This window comes from Saccharomyces mikatae (assembly GCF_947241705.1).
Source record: "Saccharomyces mikatae IFO 1815 strain IFO1815 genome assembly, chromosome: 3".
In the NCBI taxonomy this organism is placed as follows: Eukaryota; Fungi; Ascomycota; class Saccharomycetes; order Saccharomycetales; family Saccharomycetaceae; genus Saccharomyces; species Saccharomyces mikatae.
This window is the reverse complement of record NC_079258.1, coordinates 246,988-260,529: the sequence shown is the minus strand read 5'-3', so window position 1 is coordinate 260,529 and position 13,542 is coordinate 246,988. Positions and strand designations below refer to the sequence as shown.

At 41.8% G+C, this 13,542-nt stretch overlaps 8 protein-coding genes across 8 annotated transcripts; 5 read left to right on the top strand and 3 right to left on the bottom strand.

Moving 5' to 3' along the window:
- Positions 1–30: 30 nt before the first annotated feature.
- Positions 31–1,359, bottom strand: PTC6 (type 2C protein phosphatase PTC6; the record flags this gene model as incomplete). Its single annotated transcript, XM_056226500.1, has 1 exon — positions 31–1,359. The coding sequence occupies one exon, from the start codon at positions 1,357–1,359 to the stop codon at positions 31–33; it is 1,329 nt and encodes a 442-aa protein (XP_056080769.1).
- A 214-nt stretch (positions 1,360–1,573) lies between these two features.
- PAT1 (deadenylation-dependent mRNA-decapping factor PAT1) lies at positions 1,574–3,940 on the top strand (the record flags this gene model as incomplete). The annotated part of the gene is made up of 1 exon (XM_056226499.1): positions 1,574–3,940. The coding sequence occupies one exon, from the start codon at positions 1,574–1,576 to the stop codon at positions 3,938–3,940; it is 2,367 nt and encodes a 788-aa protein (XP_056080768.1).
- Positions 3,941–4,128: 188 nt separating this feature from the next.
- Positions 4,129–4,857, top strand: FUB1 (Fub1p; the record flags this gene model as incomplete). Its single annotated transcript, XM_056226498.1, has 1 exon — positions 4,129–4,857. The coding sequence occupies one exon, from the start codon at positions 4,129–4,131 to the stop codon at positions 4,855–4,857; it is 729 nt and encodes a 242-aa protein (XP_056080767.1).
- Positions 4,858–4,948: 91 nt separating this feature from the next.
- On the bottom strand, positions 4,949–5,176 carry EGO2 (Ego2p; the record flags this gene model as incomplete). The annotated part of the gene is made up of 1 exon (XM_056226497.1): positions 4,949–5,176. One exon carries the CDS (start codon positions 5,174–5,176, stop codon positions 4,949–4,951), a length of 228 nt encoding a protein of 75 aa, XP_056080766.1.
- Positions 5,177–5,336: 160 nt separating this feature from the next.
- ERS1 (cystinosin-like protein ERS1) lies at positions 5,337–6,119 on the top strand (the record flags this gene model as incomplete). Its single annotated transcript, XM_056226496.1, has 1 exon — positions 5,337–6,119. One exon carries the CDS (start codon positions 5,337–5,339, stop codon positions 6,117–6,119), a length of 783 nt encoding a protein of 260 aa, XP_056080765.1.
- Positions 6,120–6,233: 114 nt separating this feature from the next.
- SOL2 (Sol2p) lies at positions 6,234–7,172 on the bottom strand (the record flags this gene model as incomplete). Its single annotated transcript, XM_056226495.1, has 1 exon — positions 6,234–7,172. One exon carries the CDS (start codon positions 7,170–7,172, stop codon positions 6,234–6,236), a length of 939 nt encoding a protein of 312 aa, XP_056080764.1.
- A 374-nt stretch (positions 7,173–7,546) lies between these two features.
- On the top strand, positions 7,547–11,569 carry SSK22 (mitogen-activated protein kinase kinase kinase SSK22; the record flags this gene model as incomplete). The annotated part of the gene is made up of 1 exon (XM_056226494.1): positions 7,547–11,569. The coding sequence occupies one exon, from the start codon at positions 7,547–7,549 to the stop codon at positions 11,567–11,569; it is 4,023 nt and encodes a 1,340-aa protein (XP_056080763.1).
- A 222-nt stretch (positions 11,570–11,791) lies between these two features.
- RSA4 (Rsa4p) lies at positions 11,792–13,339 on the top strand (the record flags this gene model as incomplete). Its single annotated transcript, XM_056226491.1, has 1 exon — positions 11,792–13,339. One exon carries the CDS (start codon positions 11,792–11,794, stop codon positions 13,337–13,339), a length of 1,548 nt encoding a protein of 515 aa, XP_056080762.1.
- Between the last annotated feature and the right edge of the window lie 203 nt (positions 13,340–13,542).

Genomic DNA, 13,542 nt, shown 5'->3' with positions numbered 1-13,542 from the left:
ATTACGCTGAGCTTACCCCACTAAAGAGGGCTAGTTCAGTTTCGTTTCGTTAGATTGGGCATTCATTAATTTGGTTTCCCTCTGTAGACCAGTTCTGTCGACATTAGGCCAGTTGCCCCAGTTGGACAGCCTAATTACCAAACAAGTGGCGTTGTCTGAGTGTTTTGAGGCGATGGCCTGAATAAATTGTATTGTTTCCTCTGCAACGAACTGAGGTGTAGCTTTTCTTAGTCCCCATGAATTCACCGTGGAGGTTATGAGATCAACGACTTCTTGGTCTGTAAGCATATTGGTAATGCCATCGGTGACGAGTGCCAGGAAGCACTCATCACCATTGAAGGGTAGTTTTGAACGCTCGGATCGTGGCAAGTGTAGAGTATTCCCGATCAGAAACGAGAAAATGTCTGGTTCGCTAGATATACCATAAGGTTTTCCAGCTACATCACCAAACGATCTGGTGTTGGCGAAGTTATTCAAGAATCTTGTTTCTCCAAAGGCGTCTGGGTCCAAACGAGAAGGGTCCAGGCTTAGCCGGCGTCGTTCTCTACTGGAGTTGGTGTGATGGGTAGTCGTTAGTGCGTGTGCAATTCCGTCTTGATCGCACAGGATGATCTTGGAGTCGCCCACCTGGGTGACAATGAGCTTCAGCAGTCCAGAATGCGATATAATCCACGAATCGTCATCTTTTCCCCCATCCGTTGGCATACTCGGATCGTCATAGGGATATAAAAATATGGATGATGCTGTGGAACCAGCTGCTGTGCCCAAATCGCAGCATTGGTCGAGATCGAACTTGGCGAACCCATAGAACAATCGCAGCCTGTCTAGCTCAGTAAGCAATGCAATCTTATCGATTATATTTCCCATCTTATCGAAGATCATCCTGCCGCCATTTTGTCCTAGGATGGTAGTGTCACCTTCCTTCATCAGCAGCAGTTCCTGTTTCGAGTTGCAGTTTTTTATAAACTTGTCATAAAATCTGTCAAACGTGGCCAGCTTGTGCTTCCAGTAATTTCCCTCGGGAAACCTTCTTGCATACTCCTGTACCAGCCTCATCAAATCCTGCTTGCCCCACGAGGGCTCACGGCAATCCAGACTACTACACAGCTTGTTCGCAAGTAACTGTGACAGCTGCGCGCCTTTCTTCCCATGACCGTCAAACACAGAACAGTTCAGAGCACTTCCATAGGCATTAGGCCATGATCGCATCATCTTAACCGAGTAATTGTCCTGGTTCTCCAACCGATTGATCCTGCTGGTAGCATGGCCGACATACCCTGGAAGCCCCCGTAACAAGTCCAACTTCAGCCCAACATTCTGCGACGGTTTGCAATACGCATAAGCATTCCCCAACCGCATCAATCTCCCCTCTTCTGATGCACAAGTGTCCGCTTGTATTCTCTTATTGAGACTATTGTTATCACTTCCTTGTTTATTTCTTCTCGCATTTCACGAAATTTTTTTTTCCTTTTCTACTTTTTAAGAGGCAAACAAGGTGAATGAAAAGAATATGTTTACTTAGAGGACAGACAAGGTTGTACCCGTAAAGAAACAGCATCAACAAGCATCAGCAATGTCCTTCTTTGGGTTAGAAAACAGCAGCAATGCGCGGGACGGCCCTCTGGACTTTGAAGAGAGCTACAGGGGTTATGGCGAGCACGAACTCGAGGAGAACGACTATCTGAACGATGAAACATTTGGTGATAATGTCCAGGTTGGTACGGACTTCGATTTTGGTAATCCTCATAGTAGCGGTGGTCGTAACACAATTGGAGGTAATGCAGTTGGTAGCACAGCTAGATCTTATGTTGCGGCTACTGCAGAAGGAATTAGCGGCCCTAGAACCGATGGAGCCCCAGCAGCAGCACCTTTAGACTTGAAGCCAATGGAATCTCTGTGGTCTACAGCACCACCTCCGGCAATAGCGCCATCACCTCAAGGTGTGATGGCCCCGGGGCCACAGCAAATGGGTCCCCTACAACCCCTCTTATCCATGCAAGACTTGGAAAGACAGCAACGTCAAATGCAGCAACAGTTTATGAACTTCCACGCCATGGGACATCCACAGGGACCCCCTCAGCAGCAATTTCCTGTGCAGCCTGCATCGAATCAACCAGGTCCCTCACAATTTGCACCTCCACCTCCACCCCCAGGCGTCAACGTGAATATAACTCAAATGCCCATGGGTGCTGTACAAGTTCCAATGCAGGCGTCACCTTCTCCAATTGCTATGCCAAATGGACCTTCTCCGGGTCCTGTGATTGGGTCAGGCAAGATGCCTCTACAAGGTGGACGTAGGTCGAAGAGAGACTTGTCGCCCGAAGAGCAAAGACGTTTGCAAATTCGTCATGCCAAAGTAGAAAAGATCTTGAAATACTCAGGTTTAATGACACCTCGTGATAAGGACTTCATCACCAGATATCAACTGTCCCAGATTGTCACTGAAGATCCTTACAACGAGGACTTCTACTTCCAGGTTTACAAGATTATTCAAAGAGGTGGCATTACTTCCGAGTCGAACAAGGGCCTAATTGCCAGAGCGTACTTGGAACATTCCGGACACAGACTGGGCGGTCGTTATAAGAGAACTGATATTGCCCTACAAAGAATGCAAAGTCAAGTGGAAAAGGCCGTTACCGTGGCCAAGGAAAGACCTTCAAAGTTGAAGGATCAACACGCAGCCGCTGGTAACTCTAGTCAGGACAACAAGCAAGCAAATACTGTTTTGGGTAAGATCTCTTCAACTTTGAACAGTAAGAATCCAAGAAGACAACTACAGATCCCTAGACAACAGCCTTCTGACGCCGATGCTCTAAAAGATGTCACAGATTCGTTGACCAACGTAGATTTGACAACCTCGGGATCCTCTTCAGCAGGTTCTGCTGCTGCTGCTGCCTCTAAACAAAGAAGAAGATCTTCTTATGCTTTCAACAACGGCAATGGTACCACAAACTTGAACAAATCAGGGGGTAAGAAGTTCATCTTAGAGTTAATTGAAACGGTTTACGAGGAAATTCTAGACTTGGAAGCTAATTTGAGGAATGGCCAACAAACTGACAGTACTGCAATGTGGGATGCTCTTCACATTGATGACTGTTCATATGACGTAAACCCCTTCATTTCGATGCTATCTTTTGATAAAGGTATTAAAATTATGCCTAGAATTTTCAATTTCTTGGATAAGCAGCAAAAATTGAAGATCCTGCAAAAAATTTTCAACGAATTATCACATTTGCAAATCATTATATTAAGCTCTTACAAGATCACACCAAAACCAACATCACCACAATTGAAGAAAGTTGATCTTTTCCAAATGATCATATTAAAGATCATCGTTTCATTCTTGTCTAATAATTCCAATTTTATCGAAATTATGGGTCTGTTACTGCAGTTGATTAAAAATAACAACGTTTCATTCTTGACCACTTCCAAAATTGGTCTAAATTTGATTACTATTTTGATTTCTCGTGCTGCATTGATCAAACAAGATTCGTCAAGATCTAATATTCTTTCGTCTCCTGAAATCTCCACATGGAATGAAATTTATGATAAATTATTCACTTCATTGGAAAGTAAGATTCAGCTGATTTTTCCTCCAAGGGAATACAATGACCACATCATGCGTCTACAAAATGAGAAGTTTATCGATGAGGCATATATTTGGCAGTTCCTAGCTAGTTTGGCACTAAGTGGGAAATTAAACCACCAGAGAATCATTATCGATGAAGTACGTGATGAGATCTTTGCCACTATTAACGAGGCAGAGACATTGCAAAAGAAAGAAAAGGAGTTGAGTATATTGCCTCAGAGGTCTCAAGAATTAGATACAGAATTGAAATCGATTGTGTATAATAAAGAGAAGCTATACCAAGATTTGAATCTGTTCTTGAACGTCATGGGGTTGGTGTACCGCGACGGTGAGATTTCAGAACTAAAGTAGCCTGCTTCCTTTAATCTTAATGTATTTACGTATGTATTTTTTTTTTTCACCCTTTTTTTCTATTTCCTACCCTTTTGTAGATCATTAATTGTGTATGTTTTATGTAAGTTAGTATAAATTTATTATCCTTTTTTTTTAGATAGCTATTAGCAACTAGAATAACTATATAGCAACGCAACGGTCAGAGAATGATTGAAAGTAAGGTTGAATTGGTAGCAGAGCTAGTTTTAGAATCTATCGGTAAAACAAATGTGGTTTCAAGACATACAGAGGGAACCAAATCAAGCCAAGTGAGTTTCCGCATCATCGGTTCTCCCAATGACGAGGGTAAAAATTCATCCCCCTTTGAGTTAACGGTGATTCAGACCCTGGATGATAACGACAAGTATACCGTTGTTATTCGTCATGGTACATTAATCAACATGGCATGTGTGGTGAGTTATGATGACTTCAAACTGCCCGCAGAATTGAAATGGCCTTTGGAAAGGGAGAAGCTGCCTGCAGAGCCAGACTTGAAGCCTGTTATGGAACAGCTTAAGAAACAAACCGCTGGCAGCGTAGACGTACCAAAGTTTGATGATGAGTATCAGGTACAAACAGGACAAAATCAGGGAGCGACACCATTGAACCCATATCCAGGTCTCACAGTGACTGAACCCAGCTTCACTAACCCAATAGGAGGTTATGCGGACCGTGATCTGTACCCCATTGGCACAAGCCACCCAGATTGGTCTCGAGGGATCCCCAATCCCTTGGGAGCTCCGGGAAGTCAAGGTGGTATGATATTCGACCCGAATAGAAGGCCTCCTCAAAGACGGGAAGATATGCCACCAGGTTGGATGCCTGGATCCAAATATGACGAACCATTTGGTCCAGGATCTGGAGGGTTTGGCGCGTCAGGACCTGGCTTCATTTAGGTTTTGAGGTTTTGTTTTTTAATTTTGTTTGTTGTAATATTTAGTTTTCGAATAGTATACAGACATAACTACGTCAAAAGAAAAAAAGAGCTTATTGAGCATTTGTGTAAACTGCCAGAGTGATATCATCGTGTTTGTACAAGTGTACCAGTAATGCGTCGCCTTGGACTTGGGCGAAACCCTCTGAATCTAGCGCGACTTTCGATAGTTCACCTATATCTTCGATTCTTTTACTCCCCACGCCAGTGGACTCTATGACGTTGCCGTGAGTGTCAAAAGCGATGGTACCTTTAATTCCAGAGATTTGTTCCGCTTCCATCCTTCGTCTTTGGTTCAGATACTTTGGTTTGAAACAATGGTTATGTGACTTAGTAGCGGGATTCTTTATTTTTTTAATAGTTTTGAGTTTTTAAGGTATATATATCACATGTAAACGAGGGAAAAAAAGCAAAAGGAAATCAACTACAAACGCGAGTAAAATGGTGTCGTTAGATGGTCTGCTGGGCCTCGTGTATGTTATGTCGTGGTCGATTTCAATGTACCCACCAATAATCACCAATTGGCGCCATAAATCAGCGAGCGCGATATCGATGGATTTTGTCATGTTGAACACGGCAGGCTACTCTTACTTGGTCATATCTACATTTTTGCAACTATACTACTGGCAATTGAAGGATGAAGAATCCGACTTGGGCAGGCCCAAGCTGACACAATTCGATTTCTGGTATTGCCTACATGGGTGCGTAATGAATGTTGTCTTGTTGACTCAGGTGGTGGCCGGAGCAAGGATCTGGCGATTTCCAGTCAAGGGTTACCGCAAAATGAATACATGGTACTTGAGGATTTTACTTGCATCACTTGCCATTTTCGCGATGCTAAGCATGCAATTTGTGTACGCCAACTGCCAGTACGGCTGGCACAATTCAAGAACTTTGGCGTACTGTAATAATCTGTTTCTGCTTAAAATTTCGATGTCGTTAATTAAGTATATCCCACAAGTGACACATAACTGGACGAGAAAGTCTATGGATTGTTTCCCGATCCAGGGTGTGTTTCTTGATATCACGGGTGGTATTGCCTCACTGCTCCAGTTGATTTGGCAGTTGTCTAACGACCAAGGTTTCAGTCTAAGCATGTTCGTGACAAATTTCGGTAAGCTGGGGCTCTCGATGGTAACGTTGATATTCAACTTTATTTTTGTCATGCAATGGCTTGCATACCGTGTTCAAAGCCATGACATAGTATCACAATACCCACTGTAACACATAAAAAAAATCTGCGCATTCATACATATACATATATATATATATAAATATGTGTACGTATGTATGTATTTATGTATATGTATGCCTTTATATATGTATAATTTATATAGATTAAGCAGGGTGGAATTTATACTTCTTTTTAGTGACGAGCACATCCGTAAGTGCATCGTCGTCAACAAACCATGATACACGGCCAGCAGCACCTTCGTTGACAATACTGCTAGGTAGACCCTTCTCGGGCCTTTCCATAATGGTCTTGATGATTGGTGCCTTGGTGGCACCTTCAACAACGAAAGTAACTCTGTGAGAATGGCAAATCACCGGGATGGTCAGCGAAATTCTTGTTGATGGTCCACTAGGAGCATTCTCCACGGGTACAACCCATGCAAGTTTCTCACGCAGATTGTCCTGGAAGTTGGGAAACAACGATGCAATATGGCCATCGGGAGCACAACCAAGCAGGAACAAGTCGAACATCGGAAGTTTAACAGAATCTCTGCCGGCAAACCCGCGAATGAGCACCTTTTCGTAGTTATCAGCGCACTCCTGTGGATCGTCAATCAATGACTCGTCGATGTGATACACCTTTGGAGTCCCATATTTTGCCGTATCTATCAGGTCTAAAATCTTCCTTTTGGCGCAACCATAATTACTCTCGTTCGAGCTGAAGGGGACAAGTCTTTCGTCTGCAAAGTAAATGTCCCAGTCGCCCCACCGTACATCGTCTCGTTTGAGCAGACCTTCATGTAGCACCTGAATCAACGACCCACCAGAGAGAGCAATCTTAAACCGTTTCTCCTTTTTGGGCTTACAGTTGCTGCTACCACTACCACTGCTCCCACTCTTGATATCTACAGCTGATGCTGTGCTTTTGCAAGAGGCCTCTCTGGTCATATCCAGCGCGTTCACACTGATATTAGTTACAGAGTGTTTTCTCTCGTTCTTGGGAGCCAGCGCACCGTTTTGGGCATGGACCACATGGTCAGCTACAGCCTCTGCCACGTCTGAGAATTCATGAAACGCGAATATCTTTGGTACCGTCGTAGTCATCTTGCTCTGCTGCGAATTGCTTTTATTCTTGTTGACATCTACACTAGATTCAACGATGATGATGCCACTATTATCATCGAAATTTGTCAGGAAAACCCCTGTAGCGCCAGCCCTAGTCTGACCTACTTTCCCCAGGTTTTCTCATTAGGTTTTCTCATTTTTTTGAGTAGTAGCCCTAAGTAAATTTCATATTAGCCCTCTGTCTGGATAAATGAAAATTCCACGGGTCTTGGCACCCTTATAAAAAAGAGATGCCAGGAACAATAGGACATATACAACAGCAGCAGCGTGCGATAAGAACTGGAGGACGCAAAGCTTATGGTATTTAGCTTACGGCAGCTACAGAAGAGATTTCTGTGTAGGTGCAAATAGCAATGGTTGTATCGGATACGCAGCAACACCAAGTATGTGAAGGCAATAGGGTTCCAGTTTCTTCCCATGAAGGCTCGAGCAAGCTCATGAAGAGGCTGTCGAGTCATCCGAGCTGTAAATCGATATGGCCTGACTTACACGTGCCTTGCAGCTCGATGATGATAGACGATGGCTCCAGTCCACGGAGTTTTAAGAATCGATACGTTCCCAATGAATCTCTGTACCTGAAGAAGTTGAAAAAGACCGCTATAGACGACTATTACACAAAGGGCATAATTCCCACCACTCGTTACGAGGAAGATGGGGATGATGACGCACTTGTTCGGCTATCCACCAATGGAAAAATAGACGAGAGATTGGACTCGAGTATCAGTTTTAGTGCTGCCACGTCTTATTGCGGGAAAATGAAGATGGCGAGTGATGAACTAGCTGGAGACGAAAATGTGGTTGAACGATTCAAATGGCAGTCCATGCTGACCAGAGTCTTGAAGGGGGATATTGTCAAGAGCGAAAAGACCAGGATAGCCAACCAAAACAAAAAACCAGGGTTGACTACGGAGCTCTCAGATGAAATATGGCTCGAGCTGAAAGCGTGGATGAACGGGAGAACCATGCAGGAAATGGAACGAGTGCTGACTTATTTAAGAAACGGTTCAGACACTCTGTTTAAAGAGATAATGGAGTTTCGGATCCCGCAGGATAAGGTACTTACTTTGGATGCACTGGCGGACATTTTACAAGAACTCATGGATCGATACCACAGTGTTGTTTCTCATTGGCCTAATTTACAGAAGATGCATAACGACAAGCCGATTACCAAAGCCGTCAAGTTTACTGCCAGAATAGACACAATGAACTCTTGGCTAAATTTTAAGACAAATTTGACGCTGAGGCGACAAGAATTAGACGATTGGATAAACAGTTTCTCACCAACAAGTAGTACGGATAATTTTCAAGAGGATCTCAATGGCATCCCGGAATGGAACGGCAAACTGAAAAGCCTCGCAGAACAACTGATGAAGGAAAAGGATATCGAGTCTGTATTCCAGAAGAAAATTTTCTACCCGTTGTCGCCATGGATGTTCAAACTGAAACAATACGTTATGTTTTATGAAGAAGTATTAACAGAGTTAAATTTAAAGTATCCTTACGAAAGGTTAAAGTCACTTTTAACTTTCCCTGGCTACTTGATCAAAGAGGTTATTCTGACTAGGTTATCTTATGCGCAAAAACTGAAAAATCCGACAATGATGATGATCGATCAGATGATTGATGATTTTGACTGTTTCATTCGACTGTCTGTCCAACTGAAATACACCCTGACTAGATATTGCTCTAACTGGCCCTTTGATGTCGACTTTGATCCAACGTTCGAAAAGACTGTCATAGAAGCTATCCGCTATTTATTCTTCTTACTGAATTTAAAGTTAATTGATTCCAGCAACAGAAATTTCAAAGCTCCTGATCTGCTCTTGAAGTATTGGGATAATTTGAAAAACATCGGTCATTATATTAATGGTGCGGAAACTGTAATTCCCAATGAATTTCTGAAGTTGACCTCTCGGTTGATCCACAAATTACAATTTTACCTTTTGGAGCAGCAAAACTCTCCACCGACATTTGCTAACGGTTCAGAAGCAGAAAAATGGTTAAGTTCCATGTTCGAGAGTTTGGGTGCGATGAAAAGGAAACTCAACCGGTTCAGCAACATTCAGACCAAGGCGTTCCAAAATTCTGTTGTTTATCAGATTAACAGCACTACACTGCTTATGAAAAAATTAAAAGATGCTGGCTATTTTTTAGTATATTCCGGTGGTACTTTGGAATCTGATGGGGTGTATATATTGGCTACTCCTGAATTATTAGGATGTGATGATGATACGATATTAGGAATTTTGCAGAATAAATATATGGGCTGTGATTTAATCCCTAAACTAGACATAAGAAATAATTTGAATATGTATGACGTGAGAGCGGATAAAATAGGCCCAAACGTTTTGATATCGAAAGGAGAGGATTCCAAAGGCATTCCTTACTATCAAATAGTGGCAAACTCATCAAATTGTTCAAATAAGCATACCCATTATCCTAAAAGAGAGGGAACTCCGACAGCGCATTATGATCAGTACATCAACGAGGAGAAAAATGAGGTTTTTGAGTTAGAACTCGCTTTGAACTCTTTGGGCGCATTAGTTATATTAATGCCTGGAGAGCCAGTAGTTTGGGAAGGTTTGATATGTAAGCTTTCTCACGAAAATTTTTTTACTTCTAACGATATTGACTTGAAAAAAGTCGGTAATCCAAATACCCTAATCTTACTCAACCAAGGATCTAACTATGCACTAACTTATCAAGTCGAAAAATTTAACCAAAACGTAGGTGATCTCGTCTCATTCATAGAGAAGCGCTGTTCACTTAGTTCGATTGAACTTTCCTTGCTAAGGATTAATAAAGCGTATTATAAATTCACATACACAGTTTTGGATAATTATAAAGGGATCTTAGATAAGTTTATGAAGCAATGTCCGGGGAGTGAGCTGTTAAATTCAATTTTCATGTTTGGAAGGGACTTTGGAAAAAGTTGCCTTAAAAATGATGCCTTTAGCCCAAAAAGGAAATCCATTATCGCCTTGTTGATGGTTGAATTAAGTATGAGCTGGTTGAAATTCCTCGTTGAAGATTGCGAACCTACCGATCATCGAACTTTTAGATGGTGCGTTTTAGCAATGGAATTTGCCATGCAAATGACTAGTGGTTATAATATTCTGGTACTGGATGAAAAGCAATTTCAGAAACTAAAAGAAAGGATATCTGTGTGTATGTCTTTATTAATATCTCATTTTGATGTCATGGGTGCTAGAGCCACTGAAGCTGAAAATGGTATACAGCAGACGAGATTAAACATTGATATTGAAGAAAATATTGATGAAGAGGCTACTTTAAAAATTAACAGCAAATTGAGATTGGAAGCTATCAGTAATTTGGAAGAGATCATGACGAGAAATCCCAGGCAAACAGGAAAGGTATTGGATGCTACAGATCAGGACAACAAATACCTGCTATCATTAGCATCCTCGTTATCGAATATTTCGATGAGATGGCAAAAAAGAAGTTTTATTGGTGGCGGTGCATTTGGAAAGGTATACTCTGCAATTAATTTAGAGAACGGTGAAATTTTAGCGGTTAAAGAAATAAATATTCACGATACTAATACAATGAAGAAGGTCTTTCCTTTGATTAAAGAAGAGATGACTGTACTGGAAATGTTGAACCACCCCAATATTGTTCAGTATTATGGTGTTGAAGTTCATCGTGATAAGGTTAACATCTTCATGGAATACTGTGAAGGTGGCTCTTTGGCTTCCTGCCTATTGGACCATGGAAGGATTGAAGACGAAATGGTGACGCAAGTATATACACTGGAACTATTAGAAGGTTTGGCATATTTACACCGATCTGGTGTAGTGCATCGTGATATTAAGCCGGAGAATATTTTGTTAGATTTCAATGGGATCATAAAATACGTGGACTTTGGCACAGCACGTACTGTTGTGGAGTCAAGCACTAGAGCTCTTCAGAATGAGACATCTCAAGAAATAGAAGCTGAACCAAATCCTATTAACGGCATGATGGGGACACCAATGTATATGGCACCAGAGGCTATTTCAGGCTCTGCCATCAAAGGCAAACTTGGTGCAGATGACATATGGGCATTGGGATGTGTCGTGTTGGAAATGGCCACAGGTAGACGACCTTGGTCCAACTTAGATAATGAATGGGCCATTATGTACCATGTCGCTGCAGGCTATATACCTCAATTGCCTAGTAAGGACGAAATAACTCCAGCGGGAAGAGCGTTCTTAGAAAGATGTTTAGTGCAAGATCCAACTAGGAGGGCTACAGCTGTGGAACTACTGACAGACCCATGGATGATCCAAATCCGTGAAGTAGCATTCGGTGACTCGGGTAAAGATCAAATACCCATCATAGACTCAGATAAACTGATACAAAATAGCACGATATAATACGATATATTATAATATAATGTAACTCAATATTAATGCCGAAGATGAGGTCTTACTCACAATCCGTTACCCGAGAAAGTAATGAAAAATTTTGAAGTGGAAAAAAAAACTAATATGCGATGAGCATCAATAAGAGTAACGTTAAAAGATATGCGTTATGTAAATTTTGAGATATTTGTAATTGTGAACTTGATAAAAAAGTAAACGAACATAGCATTATAGATGTCTACTCTAATTCCTCCTCCTTCTAAGAAGCAAAAGAAAGAAGCTCAGCTTCCCAGAGAAGTAGCTATCATCCCGAAGGATTTGCCCAATGTATCAATAAAGTTCCAGGCTTTAGATACAGGTGATAATGTAGGTGGTTCCCTGAGAGTTCCCGGTGCTATCTCCGAGAAACAATTGGAGGAGCTATTGAATCAACTGAATGGTACCTCAGATGACCCAGTTCCATATACGTTCAGTTGTACCATCCAAGGTAAGAAGGCCAGTGATCCTGTAAAGACGATTGACATTACAGACAACCTATATTCTTCGCTAATAAAACCAGGCTATAACAGTACAGAAGATCAGATTACGCTGTTATATACTCCAAGAGCAGTTTTCAAAGTCAAGCCGGTGACTAGAAGTTCATCTGCCATTGCAGGTCATGGCTCCACAATTTTATGTTCTGCCTTCGCACCACATACGAGTTCCAGGATGGTGACTGGTGCAGGAGATAACACTGCAAGGATTTGGGACTGTGATACTCAAACTCCAATGCATACTCTAAAGGGACATTACAATTGGGTTCTTTGTGTCTCTTGGTCTCCAGATGGTGAAGTGATTGCTACAGGCTCTATGGATAATACCATAAGACTATGGGACCCAAAAACAGGTGAGTGTCTGGGTGATGCTCTCAGAGGACATTCCAAGTGGATTACTTCCTTAAGTTGGGAACCTATACATCTTGTGAAACCAGGCTCCAAACCAAGATTAGCGTCATCTTCTAAGGATGGTACTATCAAAATTTGGGACACTGTGAGTAGAGTTTGCCAGTATACAATGAGCGGACACACAAACTCAGTGTCTTGTGTCAAATGGGGTGGCCAAGGTCTGTTGTATAGTGGATCTCATGATAGAACCGTACGTGTATGGGACATAAATTCTCAGGGCAGATGTATTAACATTCTGAAGTCTCATGCGCATTGGGTCAACCACTTATCCTTATCTACAGATTACGCGTTACGTGTAGGTGCTTTTGATCATACAGGTAAGAGGCCATCTACGCCAGAAGATGCCCAAAAAAAGGCACTAGAAAACTATGAAAAAATCTGCAAAAAGAATGGAAACTCAGAAGAAATGATGGTCACTGCAAGTGATGATTTTACCATGTTTTTATGGAACCCGCTAAAATCCACCAAGCCAGTAGCAAGAATGACTGGGCACCAAAAATTGGTCAATCATGTAGCATTCAGCCCGGATGGTAGGTATATTGTATCAGCATCATTTGATAACTCAATCAAATTATGGGACGGTAGAGATGGTAAATTCATCTCCACGTTTAGAGGACACGTAGCCAGTGTATACCAAGTTGCATGGTCCTCAGACTGCCGATTACTAGTATCCTGTTCAAAGGATACCACTTTAAAAGTGTGGGACGTAAGAACTAGAAAGCTTTCAGTTGACCTTCCAGGTCATAAAGATGAAGTTTACACCGTCGACTGGAGTGTTGATGGTAAAAGAGTGTGCAGCGGCGGAAAAGACAAGATGGTAAGATTATGGACACATTAAGCTATGTGCGAAGACGATTGGTTTACATACACACATAAATATATAAAAAAACTGTGATATAGAATTGCATTATTTTCTTTGACACTTGTACTGAGAAGGTTGTGAGGTTGAATATTTTTTAACGTCATTGTACACGAAGAATTTGCTAGATGCTTCAAATATAAGCACTATATCTTAAGAATATTTAGCAAGAGATAGATTGC